The sequence below is a fragment of the Amorphotheca resinae genome, assembly GCF_003019875.1.
Source record: "Amorphotheca resinae ATCC 22711 unplaced genomic scaffold M430scaffold_1, whole genome shotgun sequence".
Lineage (NCBI taxonomy): Eukaryota > Fungi > Ascomycota > Leotiomycetes > Helotiales > Amorphothecaceae > Amorphotheca > Amorphotheca resinae.
The window spans coordinates 3921695-3939214 of NW_020194471.1; the positions used below are offsets into that span (position 1 = coordinate 3921695).

General features: G+C 54.6%; 9 protein-coding genes across 9 annotated transcripts; 5 read left to right on the forward strand and 4 right to left on the reverse strand.

Annotated features, from left to right (window-relative positions):
- Positions 1-15: 15 nt before the first annotated feature.
- M430DRAFT_132820 (hypothetical protein) lies at positions 16-1312 on the forward strand (the record flags this gene model as incomplete). Its single annotated transcript, XM_024862270.1, has 2 exons — positions 16-252; positions 314-1312. 2 exons carry the CDS (start codon positions 16-18, stop codon positions 1277-1279), a joined length of 1203 nt encoding a protein of 400 aa, XP_024725923.1. The 3' UTR covers positions 1280-1312.
- Positions 1313-1539: 227 nt separating this feature from the next.
- Positions 1540-2976, reverse strand: M430DRAFT_47405 (hypothetical protein; the record flags this gene model as incomplete). The annotated part of the gene is made up of 3 exons (XM_024867924.1): positions 1540-1932; positions 2012-2154; positions 2217-2976. The coding sequence occupies 3 exons, from the start codon at positions 2974-2976 to the stop codon at positions 1540-1542; spliced, it is 1296 nt and encodes a 431-aa protein (XP_024725924.1).
- A 113-nt stretch (positions 2977-3089) lies between these two features.
- Positions 3090-4195, forward strand: M430DRAFT_166589 (hypothetical protein). The gene is made up of 4 exons (XM_024863503.1): positions 3090-3257; positions 3314-3329; positions 3387-3440; positions 3497-4195. Exons 1-4 carry the CDS (start codon positions 3230-3232, stop codon positions 3996-3998), a joined length of 600 nt encoding a protein of 199 aa, XP_024725925.1. The 5' UTR covers positions 3090-3229; the 3' UTR covers positions 3999-4195.
- Positions 4196-5579: 1384 nt separating this feature from the next.
- On the forward strand, positions 5580-6521 carry M430DRAFT_15615 (hypothetical protein; the record flags this gene model as incomplete). The annotated part of the gene is made up of 1 exon (XM_024863288.1): positions 5580-6521. One exon carries the CDS (start codon positions 5580-5582, stop codon positions 6519-6521), a length of 942 nt encoding a protein of 313 aa, XP_024725926.1.
- Positions 6522-6626: 105 nt separating this feature from the next.
- M430DRAFT_166687 (hypothetical protein) lies at positions 6627-8135 on the reverse strand. Its single transcript, XM_024863505.1, has 3 exons — positions 7893-8135; positions 6931-7749; positions 6627-6853 (listed from the first exon to the last, which is right to left on the reverse strand). The coding sequence occupies exons 1-3, from the start codon at positions 8008-8010 to the stop codon at positions 6732-6734; spliced, it is 1059 nt and encodes a 352-aa protein (XP_024725927.1). The 5' UTR covers positions 8011-8135; the 3' UTR covers positions 6627-6731.
- A 1090-nt stretch (positions 8136-9225) lies between these two features.
- Positions 9226-11305, forward strand: M430DRAFT_15617 (hypothetical protein; the record flags this gene model as incomplete). Its single annotated transcript, XM_024863289.1, has 6 exons — positions 9226-9293; positions 9348-9381; positions 9445-9545; positions 9593-10314; positions 10367-10999; positions 11046-11305. The coding sequence occupies 6 exons, from the start codon at positions 9226-9228 to the stop codon at positions 11303-11305; spliced, it is 1818 nt and encodes a 605-aa protein (XP_024725928.1).
- Positions 11306-12226: 921 nt separating this feature from the next.
- M430DRAFT_47410 (hypothetical protein) lies at positions 12227-12782 on the forward strand (the record flags this gene model as incomplete). Its single annotated transcript, XM_024867925.1, has 2 exons — positions 12227-12258; positions 12371-12782. 2 exons carry the CDS (start codon positions 12227-12229, stop codon positions 12780-12782), a joined length of 444 nt encoding a protein of 147 aa, XP_024725929.1.
- A 368-nt stretch (positions 12783-13150) lies between these two features.
- M430DRAFT_132838 (hypothetical protein) lies at positions 13151-15241 on the reverse strand (the record flags this gene model as incomplete). The annotated part of the gene is made up of 2 exons (XM_024862271.1): positions 14707-15241; positions 13151-14607 (listed from the first exon to the last, which is right to left on the reverse strand). Exons 1-2 carry the CDS (start codon positions 15035-15037, stop codon positions 13151-13153), a joined length of 1788 nt encoding a protein of 595 aa, XP_024725930.1. The 5' UTR covers positions 15038-15241.
- A 403-nt stretch (positions 15242-15644) lies between these two features.
- M430DRAFT_32789 (hypothetical protein) lies at positions 15645-17503 on the reverse strand. Its single transcript, XM_024866234.1, has 3 exons — positions 17187-17503; positions 17039-17134; positions 15645-16982 (listed from the first exon to the last, which is right to left on the reverse strand). The coding sequence occupies exons 1-3, from the start codon at positions 17279-17281 to the stop codon at positions 15836-15838; spliced, it is 1338 nt and encodes a 445-aa protein (XP_024725931.1). The 5' UTR covers positions 17282-17503; the 3' UTR covers positions 15645-15835.
- Between the last annotated feature and the right edge of the window lie 17 nt (positions 17504-17520).

Consider the following 17520-nt stretch of genomic DNA (forward strand, 5'->3'; position numbering starts at 1 on the left):
CTCCACGTCTCCAAAATGCCTGGCCATCGTTCCCTGCTGCTCAGGACGAGCTGGAGAGCAGTTCTCCAAGATGCAAAACCCCAATCCATCGTGCGGAAATACGGGACCGTCGCTGAATCCCCTGCAATCACGACCCCGCAATCGTCAGTCTTTGAAGATGCTCTCGCAGCAAGCAGCCCCCGAAACAACTGGACCAAGGACGAGATCAAGCAGATCTACGATACCCCCTTGATGAAGCTGGCTTTTGCCGCCGTAAGCAAATCCATTGCTGCTAGATTTTTGACCTGGCGCTCTTGTCTAACTTGCAGCGCAGGGCACTGTTCACCGCAAATTCCACAACCCCGGCGCCATCCAGATGTGCACGCTCATGAACATCAAGACGGGAGGCTGCTCCGAGGATTGCTCTTACTGCGCCCAATCGTCCCGGTACAACACCGGTCTCAAAGCTTCCAAGATGGTTACGGTTGACTCTGTTCTCGCCGCGGCCCGCATCGCCAAGGACAATGGCAGCACGAGATTCTGCATGGGCGCGGCCTGGAGAGATATGCGCGGCCGGAAGACCAACCTGAAGAACATCAAGGAGATGGTCAATGGCGTCAAGAGTATGGGTATGGAGGTGTGCGTGACGCTTGGCATGATCGATCTCGAGCAGGCCAAGGAGTTGAAGGAGGCTGGCCTGACGGCGTACAACCACAACGTCGATACGTCGAGGGAGCATTACCCATCTGTCATCACCACTCGAAGCTATGACGAGCGACTCCAGACAATACAGAATGTTCGGGAGGCGGGTCTCAATGTCTGCACGGGTGGCATTCTTGGGCTGGGAGAGAAACCAAAAGATCACATCGGCCTTATCCACACTGTTGCTACGCTACCTTCGCACCCTGAATCCTTCCCCGTCAACACTCTTGTTCCCATCAAAGGCACACCCCTGGGAAACAATGCACCATCGCCTTTCGATGCTACTCTTCGGACTATCGCAACGGCTCGAATGGTGATGCCGAGAACCATCATCCGCCTAGCTGCGGGCCGGACGACGTTGACTGAAGAACAGCAGATCCTCTGTTTCATGGCCGGTGCCAACGCGGTCTTCACCGGCGAGAAGATGCTGACCACGGCATGCAACGGCTGGGATGAAGACCGGGAGATGTTTGAGAAGTGGGGATTGAGACCCATGGCCAGTTTTGAAGTCGAGGCTCTTCGCGAGCTGGTCTCTTCTTCTGCGCCGCTGGATGGACAGGCAGCGGAAGAGAGCCTGAAGTCTCAGCCAGTGGCTTAAACGGCACAGCTCAAACTCTTATTTAAGCACTGAATTGCGGTATCTGGATATGTACATAGGCAGTCTATGACCAGCCCGAACCTGCGGCTCAGCGCGTGGGGCACATAGAGTTAGTTAGGTAGTAGATTATCAAAAGCCCCGAAGCAAGAGAGAGAGAGAGAGAGAAATTTCCCACATATATTTTGAAATCCGTGATCCTAATGCTAAACATTTTTTGTTTTCCCCCACCTCTAATACCTTACTTAAATCAAACGCCATCATCATAAAACCGATTTTACAAGCTCCAACTTCTGCACCTGCGCTCCTTCCAAATCCTCCCTCTCCCTCTCCCCCACTAACCAACCTCTAATCCTATCCACCAGCCTCTCAACCTCCTCGAACGTATTCCCCGCATGCAAACAGATCCGGACTCTTTGCGTGCCCTCGGGAACCGTGGGCGGGACGATGGGTCGCACGATGAAACCGCCTTCTTGACAGTACTTGGCTAGACTGCGCGGCTCCGGGGTCAGGAGGGAAAAGATGGGCGATTCGGGCTTCTGGGTGGGAAAGCGGAGGAGTGGAATCCTCCCCTGGGGTGATTCTTGGATGTAGGGGGTTAGGGTTTGGAGGGTGGTGTAGAGGTGGGATATTAGTTTGTGGAGGTGGGTGATGAGCTTTGGGTGGGAGGGGATCTGGTTAGTGGATGGATGGAGGGAGGGAGGGAGGGGGGATGGAAGAGATAGGGGTACTTACGGGTTGTGTTAGGCCTTGGGTCATGAGGGAGTAGGCTGCTTTAATGGCAGCTAGGGATGGGAACGACATGGCCGTCGTGTATATCAACGTCCTTGCGTAGTTGATCAAGTATTCCCTCGTCAGGGCCGAGCAGAGGAGAATAGCTGGGGTAGGTCAGTCAGTAAGGAGATAATAAAGAAGTCACGCAGGGAAATCAGATCCAGACCTCCACTACACGCCAGCCCCTTGCCAAACGTGTGCAGCCTCGCAAACACCCGGTCCTCCAGCCCAAGACTACACACGACGCCTCGTCCCTGCTCCCCATACACGCCATTGCTGTGCGCCTCGTCCACCACCACATGGCCATTGCCCGCCGGCAGCAGCTCCTCCACCAGCTCGACCACCTCCCTGATCGGCGCCAGGTCGCCATCCATGCTATACAAGCTCTCGACGGCCACGAAGACGTTCCTGCGGCCGTCGCGCAGCAGGGGATCGCCCGCGATGCGGCCCGCCAGCTGGGCTCGCAGATCCGCCACGGAATTGTGCGCGAAGGCCACCCGGGCGCCCGCGCGGCACAGCCGCATGCCCTCGTGCACGCTGGCGTGGATGCGCGCGTCGTACAAGACGAGGTCGCCGGGCTGGGGCACGCACGAGAAGAAGCCGGCGTTGGCGTCGAAGCCCGAGTTGAAGAGCAGGCCGGCGGGCGCGCCGTGGAAGCCCGCGATGCTGCGCTCCAGCTCTTCGGCATAGGCGGAGTTGCCGTCCAGGAGCCGCGAGCCGCCGCTCCCGAGCCGAAAGCCGGGGTGCGCGTGCAGCTCCTCGAGGTAGGCGGCTCTGAGGTCCGCCGAGGAGGACAGGGATAGGAAGTCATTGGAGGAGAAGTCGGTCGACGTTGGGGGCGCGATGGTGAGGGAGCGCAGCGCCGAGTTGGAGGCGCGCCTTTGGAGGAGCGCTCGCATCGTCGAGTCCAGGGGGCGGGACCCCATCTTGGAGGCGTGTTTATGAGGTTTTCGAAGGGACGGAGGGAGAACTTGGTGGTGAAAAGTTCAATGGGAGGTCGAAATAGGGTGTGGGGAAAGTGGATGAGTCCCTGATTTTATGGAGCCACTCCCTGAAACCCTCCGGGACCGCTCCTAGCCCCTCGCCTCGGCACGTTTTATCTACCCCGCCAGAGCAGCTTACCCCGGACTTCACTCTTCCGCACTATCATCATCATCGAGCCAAGTGAAGCAGCACATCATGTCCGAGAAAGTAGGAAGACGGCTGAGTATGCTCAATCCATTCCAAGGATGAGATGATGGCCTTGAAACTAACAATTGCCAGAGAGGCCTGCTCTCTTGTCAGTCCACCTCCTAGACCGCCCGCTATGCAACGCAGAGAGCTGATTCGGGGCCAGTATATGCGACATCCAGGAGAAGTTCCGACCTGCAGTTTGGGAATATGAGAAGATGTGCGTAACGAGTCTCCGCGTCCGCAAGCACAGAGCATCATTGACCGATGATGCAGAATCCTCACGACTCAGAAGATGATCAAGGCGGCCTCCATCCTTAACATCCCCATCTACGCCACGACGCAGAACCGCGCACGACTCGGGCCCACATGCGCAGAGCTCGAGATCCCCAACGCTGTTGAACACGCCGACAAGACGGCCTTCAGCATGTGGATCCCCGCGATCGCGCAGCACTTCTCGTCGGCGGCGCCGGCTGAGATCGTGCTCGTGGGCATCGAGAGCCATATCTGCGTCACGCAGACGACGCTGGATCTGCTGGCGAACGGGCACAAGGTCTACGTCTTGGCGGATGGGGTCAGTTCGTGCAACCCGCAAGAGATCCCGATTGCGTTGGCGCGGCTCCGGGCGGCGGGCGCGGTGGTCACGACGAGCGAGAGCTTCTTGTATGAGTTGATGGGCGATGCAGCGATCCCGGAATTCCGGGCCGTGGCGGGGTTGGTGAAGGAGTCGAGCAAGGATACGAAGGAGGTTCTGCATACGTTGTTGAGTAAGATGTAGGATGGGATGAGGGTGGTGCCTCGACTTGGGCGCGAAGATGCAGCGCGCGACGAGAGGGTTGACGAGGATGGGATCATACTCGGTAGTTGATCGCATTTCATGGTCCTTTACCGGCGCGAACAAACCTTGAACGGTGCCTAGAAAGTCAAGCAGTAATACCTACGTCATGAATAGATATGGCAACTTGTTCATTTCCACTTGCACTTGCATTTCCATTTCCTTGGAGCAAACGTACCCCCCCACCCACCTGCCCACCCCCCTTGTTCCCCAACTCAGCTCGCCCAGCTCTCCGACATCATCAGCAGACCCCCCAACCGTCACCAACACACAGGGGGGTGAAGGGGGAAAGGGAAGAGGAAGAAAGGGGGAGAGAGAGGGAAAGGGGGAAAAGAAGAGGGAGAGGGGGGCATTGAGAGAGAGAGAGGAAAAGGGAGAGAGAGAGCCTGGCAGTCAGCCTGGCCCCCAGATGTAAGCGCCTGGTCATTCGTCCAGAGAAACCCGCCCGATCACACGGCCACTGAAACCGAAGTCGACTGTCACTGGATACCGAGTCGCGGGCTGATGCGATGCATGGGCGGTCGGGACGGGACGGGGAGGAATGACGACGGATGGGAACGAGGATGAGGATGGGCGATGGGTTATCGGCGAGTGGGAGGGCGGTGCTGCTCTGCGCGGCTGTGTTGACTCGGGCTCCGTCAATGAATCTCCCTGGAGTCGACAATGCTTCTCGCATCCCCTCGTCTTCTCCCCATCGACTGGCTGGCAGGCCCCAATGGTTATCGTCGCGGGAACAGAAACGAAGACAAAACAAAATAAAACAAATAAAACAAAACACTTCATCATCTGGCGCCGGCCTCTTCCAGGAGTATTCTATTTTCTATTTCTATTTCTATTTCTATTTTCTATTTTTTTTTTATCTTTTCCATCTCCAATATTCTCCATCATCCTCCCCATCCTCCCATCCCCCCCAGCGTGACTCAGCCTCGCCAAGCGCCAGGGGTCTCCATAGGCGTGCACCAGTCATTCGGTCACTCCCAGGCAGAAAGGCAGACTGACAGACATCAAGACAGAGACAGACAGACATCAAGACATATATAACCCTCCTCCTCCCTCCTCGCTCCTCCCTCCTCGCTCCTCCCTCCTCGCTCCTCCCATCCTTCTCTCTTCCTTTCCCTCTCATCATCTCTGAAGCTTCCTCCCACTGCGCGGACATCCAAATCCCAACTATATCAGCCTCCAGCTCCGCCCCCTCACGCCTTCGCCCATCCTCGATTCCTCACCCTCTATATCAACCTGCCATTCCCCCCCATTGAACCACCTTCCACGCTGCGCATGCCTTCTCCATGTCTCGCACGCACCAAATAGAATCAGGAATCCGTCATCACTTCGTCCCTGATTTCGGAGACTGACACCAATCTCGTGGGCATCTCTCGTGCCAAGCGCATCTTGAACACTGCAATCAATCATTTCCAATCCCATCGCGAGCACACACAAATACATCCACGCCCCAGGCTAAGGGCACAGCGGCAGACCGCGACCATACCCAAGCCAGCAGGCCATATATACGTTCCAGCCGTCACCATGTGTGTCACCAACATCTACGTCGACAGATACCCGGACGGGCGTGAGATCGAGTACCGTCACCTCTCCACCTGCCAGTACGGCTCACCAGGCAGGCCATGCTCAGCCCATTCCACCCTCGAAAACCCTGTTCGCAGGATCCAATACAACGAGCCCTCATCCCAATACATGTTCAACCACCCCGTCTTTCCATCCACCCCTCCTCGGTCTCCCCGTCTATCGGGACGCCGCTACTCGGGAACCTCCTACCGCCAACCCTCCCGCTCCCGCTCCCGTTCCGACGACGGCCGCCCGTACCGGCACGAGCAGCGGCCCTCCCTGAAACCTCCGCGCCAGCACCGCCAGGAGCGCATCATCATCGTCGACGCGCCCCCCACCCCCACCACCCCACCGCAACTCTTCGCCCCGACCTTCTCCGCCCCCTCCTCTCCCGACCCCCGCGGCCGCCCCGTCATCGTCGACGAGCGGCCCCGCGCCCCCTCCCCTCGCCGCGCCAGGCCCGCCCCTGCCTGGGACACGCCGTCGGCATCGCACACGAGCTTTGACCTGCGCGCGGGCGAGAGGACACGCCGGCAGCGCGACATCGACCGGGACGAGGAGGCCCGGCGCGCGCGCCGCATCGCCGAGGCCAATGAGGATATCAAGCGCCGGGCCGCGGTGCCCCTCGCGCCACGGGCGACATATGTGCGTCCGGTGATCGAGCAGGTGCAGGGACTGCCGGAGCGGCTAGGGGGGCTGTCGCTCGAGGAGAGGGGCGAGGCGGAGAGGCGGCGCGAGAGGGAGAGGGAGAGGGCCATGAAGCAGAAGTTGGAGGCGGAGGAGGAGGAGGCCATGAAGAGGCGGTTGAGGGAGAGGCAGATGCCGCGGCGGCGGTTCACGGTCGGGCCGGGACATCGGCGGCATCGGGTGCTCTACGATGATGGGCTTTATAGGTGGGAGTAGACGGACGGACGGAGGGGCGGGCGAGCGAGTGAGCGGGTTTCATTAGGGATATCGGGGAATTGTTTGTTTTTGTTCTCATACCTAAGTACGGTACCTTGGATAGATCGCCTTTGAATCCAATCCTTCGTCTGCTCACCCATCCACCGTCCCCAACTCACTGCTTTTGTTTCCATGATTACTAAGTGATATTAAGTCCAATGCCCCCCCTTCTCAGATCTGCACCAGGATCTTGACATGCTTCTCCTTCTCCGTGATCAGCGCTTTGAACCCCTCCTCCACTACATCCTCCAGTCTGATCTTGCCCGTGATCATCTCGCCCGGTTGCATGGCCCCTAAACCCGATTCGCATTCGCATCAGGAGCTCTCTCTCTCGATCTCGCTAAGGAAAAAGGGGGGGAAAGCAACTCACCAGAAGCAATAGCCTGAATCACGTCCTCGAAATCCTGCCGCACGTACGCGAGACACGCGACGTATTTGCCCTCGCGGAACACGAGCCAGTTCGGGTTGAACGGCACCGCGCGCTCCCAGATGGCGACGTTGACGACGGTGCCGCGCACCTTGATCGCCTGGCATGCGGCTTCGAGCCCGACGGCGACGCCTGCGCAGTCGAATACGATGTCGACGCCCTCGCCGCCCGTCAGGGCGCGCACCGTGGAGAGGAAGTCTGGCTCGGTGCGCGGGTCCAGGATGTGGTCGGCGCCGAAGCGGCGCGCGGACGCCTGGCGGGACGCGGATGGCTCGGAGACGATGATGGAGCTGCAGCCGCGCGCGCGGAGGGCCAGGATCACGGCGATTCCGATGGGGCCGCCGCCGAGGATCAGGACGTGCGAGGAGGGCGTGAGAGGGCTCTGGGCGACGGCGTGCCAGCCCACGCTCAGGGGCTCGACGAGGGCGCCGATGTCCAGGGGCACGTGGTCTGGGAGCGGGAGCACGTAGTCGGCGGGGACGGTGACGGCGTCGGAGAGGCCGCCGCCCCAGCCTGAGAGCCCGACGAAGCCGCCGTTGTAGCAGATGTTGTGTAGGCCACGGTGGCAGGCGGCGCACGTCCGGTCGTAGATGATGGGCTGGATGGCGGCGCGCTGACCGACCGCGATGCCGGTCACGCCGGCGCCTACCTCGATCACGGTGCCGGAGAATTCATGGCCAAAGGTGACCGGGATCTGCTCGCCGGTGACGGGATGCGGGGTAAGAGGGGCAAAGTTGGGACCGCCGAGATACTCGTGGAGATCTGGGGAGGGATTAGCCAGGTTTCAATAAGACTTCATCACAATGAGAGCAATGATCGTTTGCTGCCGTGGGAGAGTTTTGGTCATTGAAGTTGAGTGATTAGATCCATAGAGACCCTTGGTCTTTTAAGATAGGGAGACTTGCCCGTTCCACAGATCCCTACATAGCCAGGCCTGATCTTGACCTCCCCTTCCTTACATACCGGCTCGTCGATCTCCTCGATTCGAATATCTTCCTTGCCGTAATATCGTGCTGCCCGCATGGTGATCTTGCTTTAGTGCGTATAGAAAGTGCATATAGAGACTGCGTGTATACAGCGTGGGGGGGCTTCCAGCGCCGTGGCTCTTATAGCCCAAGAGGAGGCTGACCCCTCATCAAAGGCTTCTCTCGGACAGAGGGAGAGAATGGCGTCAGAGGACAATATTATCCATCAGCTCGATGGTCAACGCAACGTACAGTGCCACTTGGAATCCGAGGTAGTATTTGGCTTTCCCCTCAATCATCTAAATTTCCCTATTCGCCCATTCCGGGGGCGGAATCTGGGGTCGGAATCTCCCCACACTCCCCCTTGGGAGATGGAGAGCTACCGCCCGTGCTTGGCAATCTGGTCATACTTATGACTCTACTTATGAACGGGAAGAGATGTTCTGTTGACGGAAGAAAGGATTGAATCGATAGCAGTCTAATGTCAGGAGTAGAAGTAGAAAGGAGAAGGCTATGTTGCAGTCGGGCGGAGGTATCCCGAGAGAGAGACGTCTAGGGATCATGTTTCCGTGATATATGAACCCCTCGTGGTGATACGTGCGCGCCGGACTACCCCACGCGGAGTAGGCAATCAGCAAGTGGTCTTGATTCTCCAGCAAATTGTGCTGCCAGCAAGGCTTTTCTTTTCTGCTTCCTGTTGACCTCGCGGGCTCTCTTCTACTGACTTGAACCTACTATCATCGTTCTCAGCACCCTCAAGAAATCTGTAGTCTATCATCTATGGTCTTTCCCCGCTTAGTCAACAACCCTTAGATAGCCGAACGCGGACCTAAAATAGAATACGGGGATCTCTCCCCACATATCGGTTTAATAGCAATGATCCCTGATCTCTACTTGTTAGGCCTTTTCACAATCAATTGGATGATATGCAAGAACTCGGCGGTTATATCGGAGTTGCCCAGATGATTAAGCACTGGCAGAATCATTTGTTTCCGTCGACAGGAGTGCGTCAAGCAAGTCACGACCGATAACTAGCTGGCTCCTCCCCGCTGTAAAGCCGTCGTTAAGCCGCCAAACGGATCATTTGGCCGCTTATCGGTGGAGCTCCCCCGCCAACTGTCCCTGATCCCCAGAGTACATATTGCGGTCTTCTAACCATTCCACTCTCAAGAAATACTATCGATAACATCTCCGTTGATATCAACAGAGTTACCTGTTTCCGTGATCACCTACCTTGTCAAGATTCTAACTCTGTTGTGCCAAGAGTGTCAAGATGTACACGTATGTATACTTTGGAAGCATCAACTACCCCGCCTTGGTGCCTCGATGGCTTTTCCTGAAGTTTCACACGAGCTACGACTGTGAATGTGATTCTTAGCTAACCACGCCATGTAGAGCTTCCTTTGCCTTCTTCGAGGCCCTGTGGGAGGTGAGTTCTCCTTTGGTTTCAGCTCCGAGACCTGCATTGCTTGAGGTACTGATCTGTGAACAGGCTGGGGTTACCCATTGCTTTGTGAATCTAGGCTCGGACCACCCTTCAATTCTGGAGGCTATGGTCAAAGGTCAGAATGAAAAGAATGGCCAATTCCCTAGGTAGTGCAAGCTCTCCTCCATTCGTCCATTACTAACCTGGTCTGCAGAATTGTAACATGTCCCAATGAGATGGTGGCCCTGTCAATGGCGGATGGTTACGCCCGACTTACCGGGAAGCCCCAATGTGTCATTGTTCACGTCGATGTCGGGACACAAGGCCTCGGGGCCGCAGTCCACAACGCTTCTTGCGGTAGAGCCCCAGTTCTCATTTTTGCAGGGCTCTCACCGTATACTCTCGAAGGAGAAATGCGCGGATCCCGCACTGAATACATCCACTGGATTCAGGACGTACCAGATCAGAAGCAGATCGTTTCACAATACTGCCGATACTCAGCCGAGATCAAGACCGGAAAGAACATAAAGCAGATGGTTAACCGCGCCTTGCAGTTTGCGTGCAGTGACCCAGCAGGCCCGGTTTACCTGTGCGGTGCACGGGAGGTGATGGAGGAGGATCTGACTCCATACCAGCTTGAACAAGCTCATTGGAATCCAGTAGAGCCTGCTGCTCTTTCAGAAAACGCCGTAAAAACCATATCAGAAGCTTTAGTGGCGGCTAAAGAGCCTTTGGTCATCACTGGATATAGTGGGCGTAATCATGCAGCAGTTCCTGCATTGGTTGAACTTGCAGACACTGTCAAAGGCCTTCGAGTCTTGGATACTGGCGGGAGTGACATGTGCTTCCCTGCAGACCATCGGGCTTGGCTGGGCCTGAGATATGGCATAGAGAAAGCCATAGAAACTGCAGATGTAATACTTGTGATTGACTGCGGTAGGTGTTGGGAAGCGCTATGGCGATCGATTGAGTGCTGACAGTGTCCTAGATGTCCCGTGGATTAACACCCAATGTCATCCGTCAAAGTCCGCTAAGATCTTTCACATTGACGTTGATCCATTGAAGATCCAAATCCCAGTGTTCTACCTCGCAGCCCTATCTCGCTATCGAGCAGACAGCTACACATCAATCACGCAGCTCACGAAGTATATCCAATCATCTGAGCTCTCCAAACAGCTCTCTGCGGAAGCCTATTCCCAAAAATGGGACGCCCTCGCAGTTGCACATACAAAGCGCCTCGCTGCTATTGCGGAAGGCGCAAAACCGCTAGAAGACGGATCGTTCGGTACAGGTCATCTGTGCCAGGTACTCCGCAAACTCGTACCAAAAGACAGCATCTTTGCGATCGAAGCTGTCACAAATACAGCCTTTGTTGCTGATAATATCCAAGCCACGCTCCCCGGATCCTGGATCAACTGCGGAGGTGGAGGTCTTGGATGGTCGGGTGGCGGAAGCCTTGGAATCAAGCTGGCATCGGAATATGAGAACGGACCTGGTAAAGGCAAATTCGTGGTCCAGATTGTCGGTGACGGAACATTCCTATTCTCTGTTCCTGGTAGTGTGTACTGGATCTCTCAACGATACAAGATTCCAGTCCTCACTATCGTGTTGAACAACAAAGGTATGATTTCCACCGATCAAGGAACTCGCTTGCTAACCATGGATAGGCTGGAATGCTCCTAAGAAATCCCTCTTGCTCGTCCATCCCGATGGACTTGGGTCCAAAGCAACGAATGAAGAATTGAACATCTCATTCGCGCCGGTTCCCGACTATTCTGGCATTGCCAAGGCGGCCGCGGGAGGGCAATTGTTTGCTGCGAAGGTAGCCAAGGCAGCCGAGCTGGAAGGTGTATTGCAAAAGGCTATAGATTCAGTCCTGAATGGAACAACTGCTGTTATAGACGCTGTGGTGGTTTCAGGTCGCTAGGAGAAAGAACAGGACAGCAACTGTGTTTCTCGGATCGGGACATGTTGGACGTATCATAAATTGAGACGACTAAGGAAATACAGAATAGACAAGATAATATAAGGTTTAGGGCCGCTCACAAGCCGTAGGGTACTAAGGTGTCTTTGGAGTGTTGAGCCCCGCGACTAGGGAATTGTCTGCATTAGAGTTGGAGATGGACGGCTAATAACCGCCTCGGATTGCGTGCTTCACGTAAATCAGGGATCAAGGAATCGGAATATAAGGAGAGGTCCCCAAGATCCATCCCTCCATCTTCATTGTGCCTCTCCCTCTCTTGACTTTATACGCACCAAGATTGCGACAGTATTCAAAGAGTCAATCAACTCGTTGATTCCAATGGCAAAAGAAAAGGCTTCATCGTACCTGCGACGGGAATCAGTGCGGCAAACAGTACCACAACGCAACCAGTCTCATGTCTGAACCCGGCCTCATCTCTTTTCTCCTTTCTCTCCCTCTTTCACAACACGCACGCATGCATGAATTATCAGTGATATCGAAATTGAACGATATTACCAAGCAGTCTCATTTCTCAGCCTGACAAAGGCCCGTCCTAACTATATCTGAGCGCGGGCTCCGGCTCAATCTGTTCCGCCGAGATGGCGGGAATCGGCGTGTCGGGGCAACTACCTTACCTTACCTTACCTTACCTACTGAGTTGCCTCCTTTTTTTTTGTTGGAGAAAAAGAAGTTTCCATGGTTTTCTGAAGCACAAGAACAGGGATTGGTTGATCTCTTCTTGCTTATTTATATTTCTCCGTTTTTCCCTCTCTTCATCTCTAGATCTCCCAATTGCTCCATAGACTCGAATCGAAAACGCAGAGAGCTATTCATTCATCAAGCAACTCGGAACACAAAAGAGAAGAAACAGAAAACACCGCAGCAATGGCAACCATCACTCTCGATCCTAACTACGGGTAAGCCCAATATTCCCATCTCCGACTCTCCAGCTCTTGCAAACACGTCCAACTCGAACTCGAACTCCAAACCCGCAAAACCCAGCTAACAAACTCGCCCCCCTACCTATAGCTACGTCCTCCTCGCCGCCACCTCCACCTTCTTCCTCAACACCATCCACGGCTTCAACACCGGCGCCGCCCGCAAAGCCGCGGGTATCGCATACCCAGCCGCGTACGCGCCCTCGTCGCGCACCGACGCCGCCGCCCACCGCTTCAACTGCGCTCAGCGCGCCCACGCCAACTACATCGAGAACCAGCCGACGATGCTAGCAGCGCTGCTGCTGGCCGGTCTGCGGTTCCCGCTCACGGCCGCCGCCATGGGCGCTGGCTGGTCCGTCTCGAGATATCTGTACATGAAGGGATATTCGCGCGGCGATGCTGAGGGCAAGGGCAGATATCAGGGCATTGGGTTCTTCTTGTTCCAGTTGGGATTGTCGGTCTTGGCTGGGTACAATGGGGTTATGATGGTTTTGGGGAAGTGAGTTGGGGAATTGGCATGGGTATGAGCGTGTTTCTGTGTATGAGTATTGGGAAGGGTTCTGGGAATCGAAAATTGAATATCTGAAAATCAGTTGGCTGATTGGTTTGATGCTTTGAAAGAATACGGTGAGAAATATGTGTGGTGGGATAAACCTCTGTCCTAGATGGTGGGATTTTATCCTATACTATGGAAGCTTGAACCCTGCCCTTGCCCTTCTCCAGAGCCTCCTCCTGCTGGATTCTTAACGAGAGAAGTCGTTTGTGACTCGAAAGAACCGTGGCAGCAAGAGAATGCAAATCCCTCGGCAGCAAAATAGATGGTACTATATATTTTTGGCACGCTGGCTGGAACGACATGCCCCCAGATCTGTCACCCCGTACATCTCTCCGTCGGATCTCTCCACTCCAAGCCCAGCCCCTCAAAGACCTTCTTCTCTTTAGCTAAGAGATCCCCACCACCCGCCTCCAGATCCAGCCAGGCCCCATCACTTAGTCTCCGCACCCCGGTGCTGTCAAACTTGACCCCGCGCTCATGCCTGCAGTACTTCCTCAGGTCCCGCTCGAACATCGTCCCGCCAGTCCAGCCGACTATGGCACATCCCGCCGTCTTCCAGGGGCTGAGGATGATGTCCACCCTCCGACGAGGGTTATGCTTCTTCTTCGGGTCAGGATTCCTTGCTTGGTCCGCGTCCTGCCATACGACGAGTGCCTTGTCTAGGGTGCAGAATCCGCCGGCGGATTTCGGCATGCTGCCTTTCCAACTCACGGGCTCTTGGCCCCTCTCACTGTTCGTCGTGGACACGGTGAGCCGGTGCGTGATCCATTTATCCTCGGCCAGGTTCCAGACTATCTCCTCCACGACGTGGTCCGTCGCATCATCGTCCGGGTGGCTGAGGATTACATCGACATCTCCAGACATGTCCTTTCCTCTTCTGTAACCGCCCACAACAACCATGTGAAACCCTTCCCGGATCCGATTGGCGTATTTCAATATCACAGCCGCAATCTTCTCAACCTCCTCCCGCGGTATCTTTTCCTGGAAGTCATCGTAGAATTTGACCCCGATCTGCTGATTCGGCGAGAGCTTGTCCCAGCCGTGCGAGATAACATCATCCAGATCCCTCCATCCTCGGGCGTAGAACTGCCTTGCCGTTTTCTCCGCCACATCGAATATCTCGTAGAACTCTTTCAGCGACTTCATTCTGGCATCGGATTCTATCTCGTCCACCTCCTTGATATGCCCGGTCTCTTTCCATTCCTGGTAGAGCTCGACGTATCTCTGCCCGCAGTGGGGGAGGCGGGAAATCTCTCGCGCCGATGTTAGGGTATAGGGATATGCGGCAATAGCAGCAATGGCTTTGGAGTACGCCAGCGCGCTAATACCTCTATCGTCTCGGTCGAGTTTCCGCGCATGCTTGAGCTTTTGCAGTTGGGCGATGAAGGCTTCATTAGGGCTATGAGCTGGAGTAGGTCTTTCGCAGGAGTAGGGTGATTTGAGGTAAGAGGGCAGAGGAGGGAGGTTATCCGCAATATCATGCTCAGATGTCGTTTCGTGAAGGAGGCGTGGTTGAGTTTTTGACCGGATATTTGGACTATGTGACCTGCGTGGGTTATGTCTGTAGGAAGATTGAATACGCGGCGGGGTGCTAGCCCTCGCTCGAGATAGGATGCTTTCCGTCCGGAGCAACTTCCTGGGCTCAGGAGGAGCAGCTTTTGGTTTCTCAACAATGCGCCCTTCATAGACCAAGTATTTCTCTGTCGGCAGCAAAGCTCCAGCTTTCACAGAATCAAAGTACCAGTCCAGCTTCAACACTTTGATTGAATGCCCTCCAAATTCGTCTTCCTGATCTGCAATAGAGCTTGCGGGTGAAGGTCGTTCGGGCGCCACAGAACTGCTTGTGACCGAAGCATGGGAAATGCTGGAACCAGGAGAGTTGGCTTTGGGGTCCAAGTCAAGCTCCGGCTCAGACTCTGTGCTCGAATCCACCGTGATGACTTCTCTCGTCTTCCCTTCGTCTATCCTCCTTCGCTTCTGGGCCTTATAATCATCCGTCTCATGCACAACCTCCTCGGTATGTACGCCTCTAGACTTGAACTCGAGTTGCGCGCGACTCTTCCTGGTGACCTTCCCAATGACGATCTTCGCCTCGCTGATATCCCTGACAAGTGGTTCTCCTATCTCCCTTTCAAGCTTTAGGACTTCGCTGGTAGGAAGGCGGAAATTGAGGAGGTATACTGGAGGAAGGTGGAGAGCCATGTTCTGAAAGAGTGTTGATCATGGTTGTACTGTATTGAAGACATGGATGGTGGGGCATATTGTTCCGACGCAGCGCCAAACATTATCGCATGACGACACATGGAAGCATGCTCATCTCGGGACTCAAATAAGGTCCAAACTCCAAAGTCCAATTCAAGACAAAGAACTTTTGATGATCATCCCAATGCAACTTCAATCTGCGCGGGCGTTTCTGGGGAAAAGAGGGACCAGGGAGGCTATTCAGGGTAAGTTGGTAACTAAGCCATGGGCGATTATGTAATCATACGCCCTGCATCCAAGACCCCCGTGCTCTAGCTCTGCGATGTGCAACAAAACTTGATATACAGCGCACGGACCATGCCGCATCTCAACTTGATATCGGCACTTGTGTTCTTGAACGTGAGAGGGCGTATTGTTCTCGGGGGAAGACTTACGCGTTTTCAACCCCCTCACAGCCTTATATTATCCGTACATTGTGTTGGCAATGAGCGTTGATAATAAGGTAGTACCTAATTCAGGGCTGAATTAAGGGTATTCTATGGCACATGCTCCGATTCCAGTGCGGAGACGGCTTTTGAAACCTTGCAGTAACAAGCATATAAAAATCCTTGAATATTCTGGAGCGATCCTGAAACTTCAAATATCTTTTTTCGCTTGAATATAGAGCAGCTTGAGCTGCGGCAAATTTCTAGATTACACATTCCTTGTTATTCCCCGCTGACCTGACCTCTCCCCAACGCCATCTTTCGAATCAAAAGCGCCAGCTATGCAATCCAACCTTGGTCTTTTTTGGAGGGACTAAACGTCCTCAAATTCTACATCTTCTTCACTCTCCTCATCCTCATCCTTTGGAGCTGGTTCCTCGATCCTCACCTTCTTCGCCGGCCTCTCATCGGTGGGTGTCTCCGGACCTGTTACCGGACTGGTGACGCCTGTGCTGGTTCCACTGCCCGAAGCGCTGCCGCTCTTCTTCAAAACCCCGGACGGGCCCGAGGTCATAGAGGCTGGCTTAACGTCTGCTCCACCGAAGGAACTGGCTGGAGTTGCCTCATCGGAACGTGTACCATTCGGTACAACATCCTCAAAACCAATGTCCTCTTCTTCCTCTTCATCAGTCTCATACTCCTCATCCTGTTCTTGTTCGGCTTCTTTTTCCTGTTCAGCCTTGAGTCGAGCAAAGTAATCGTCGATCTCGGCGACATCGCCATCAGCAGATGCAGTATCGAAACCAAGGTCTTTCTTGTCGGGTTCAACAGATTGTGAAGACTGGAAGAGAGGCTGCGAGCCGAATTTAACCTGTTCTCCCGTGATAGTACTATGGGTGAAATGAAGAGGCATGGCATTCTGAGCCGCGATCTTTTCTTTGCGAGCCTGTGCAGCGGCTAGATCCGCCTCCGTAGGGCCTTCAGAGGTTGTGAGAGTGACTGAAATGGAGGTTGGGCCAACATTTGTCATGCCCCGGACTGCAGTGGGTTTCTCCGCTGAAACATCTACCGGTGCAGATTCATACGCTGGATTAGTGGCATCTCGAACAACTCTCCGAGCAGACGCTAAGGCTTGTTCGAAAGTATTTTCTGGGATAACGACTTTATCGATCTCTGGGAGCAGGTCGGTGATGAACTTGAATTGGGCATTCAGCTTCGTGGACTGCTCGTGCCCGCCTCGATTATTGTCAACGTCGTGTTCCAGAAGGTATCCACACTTATGACATAAAAAGCCCTGAGGGCCAACTTTGTCCAGAACTTCCATCACTGTCCACTCAGATTTACATCGGGGACAGAAGTACTCTTTCCTTTCGTCGGCGGGTACGGTAGTGCCTTGAACGGCTTTGTCAATGAGGTAGACTCTCCATTTGATCGCATCAATGGTTGCACGGTAGTCTATGTAGTAGTAGGTTCGGTTCAAGGGTCGCTGCTGGCCTTCTTTGATCTCTGGACGAGTATGACTTCATGATTCACTATATGTCAGAAATCCGGAGTTGAAGATATTGGGAGCACATACACTGCAAGAAACCGGTCCTCCTTCAATCTTCCACACAGCTTGTGAAGCTCTTTTGTGTTCATACTCATAAGATATGCCATATCGTCGTCGCGCAAACTGTTGATTCTGTCAACATTGCCTTTCATAGACCGTGAGCACCTAGACATACGCTGAATGAATCACCAGCGCATCGACGACTAGGATATGCTTCGTATCGTAGAATGAGCGCACGCAAGAGCGCACTAGCTGCTGAGCGAGCTCCATTATTGCGGTTGTTTGAAGAGGTCAGGAGGAACCCGAGGGGTCGAGGTTCTATGGTTGCAAAACAAAGGCGTCGATGCGATTGTTGGGGGAGTCCGAAGAACGCCTGGAAATATCAAAGAGGACAAAGAAATGTGGTATCAAGGAGAACGAAGGACGCCCACCATCATCTCGGCAATGTATTGCGAGAACAATATAGTGGGTGAGGTCTTTTTTACAATAGAGGCAATGGCCGATTCAAT

Coding starts and splice junctions, on each gene's coding strand:
- M430DRAFT_166589 (XM_024863503.1), top strand. CDS start 3,230: ATGTCCGAGAAAGTAGGAAGACGGCTGA. Junction 3,441..3,496: donor GTTTGGGAATATGAGAAGAT/GTGCGTAACGAG, acceptor CCGATGATGCAG/AATCCTCACGACTCAGAAGA.
- M430DRAFT_32789 (XM_024866234.1), bottom strand. CDS start 17,281: ATGGAGCTCGCTCAGCAGCTAGTGCGCTCTTGCGTGCGCTCATTCTAC. Junction 17,135..17,186: donor GCGCTGGTGATTCATTCAGC/GTATGTCTAGGT, acceptor CAGAATCAACAG/TTTGCGCGACGACGATATGG. Junction 16,983..17,038: donor GAGGACCGGTTTCTTGCAGT/GTATGTGCTCCC, acceptor TGAATCATGAAG/TCATACTCGTCCAGAGATCA.
- M430DRAFT_166687 (XM_024863505.1), bottom strand. CDS start 8,010: ATGCGGGCAGCACGATATTACGGCAAGGAAGATATTCGAATCGAGGAG. Junction 7,750..7,892: donor TGTAGGGATCTGTGGAACGG/GCAAGTCTCCCT, acceptor ATCCCTCCCCAG/ATCTCCACGAGTATCTCGGC. Junction 6,854..6,930: donor GATTCAGGCTATTGCTTCTG/GTGAGTTGCTTT, acceptor AATCGGGTTTAG/GGGCCATGCAACCGGGCGAG.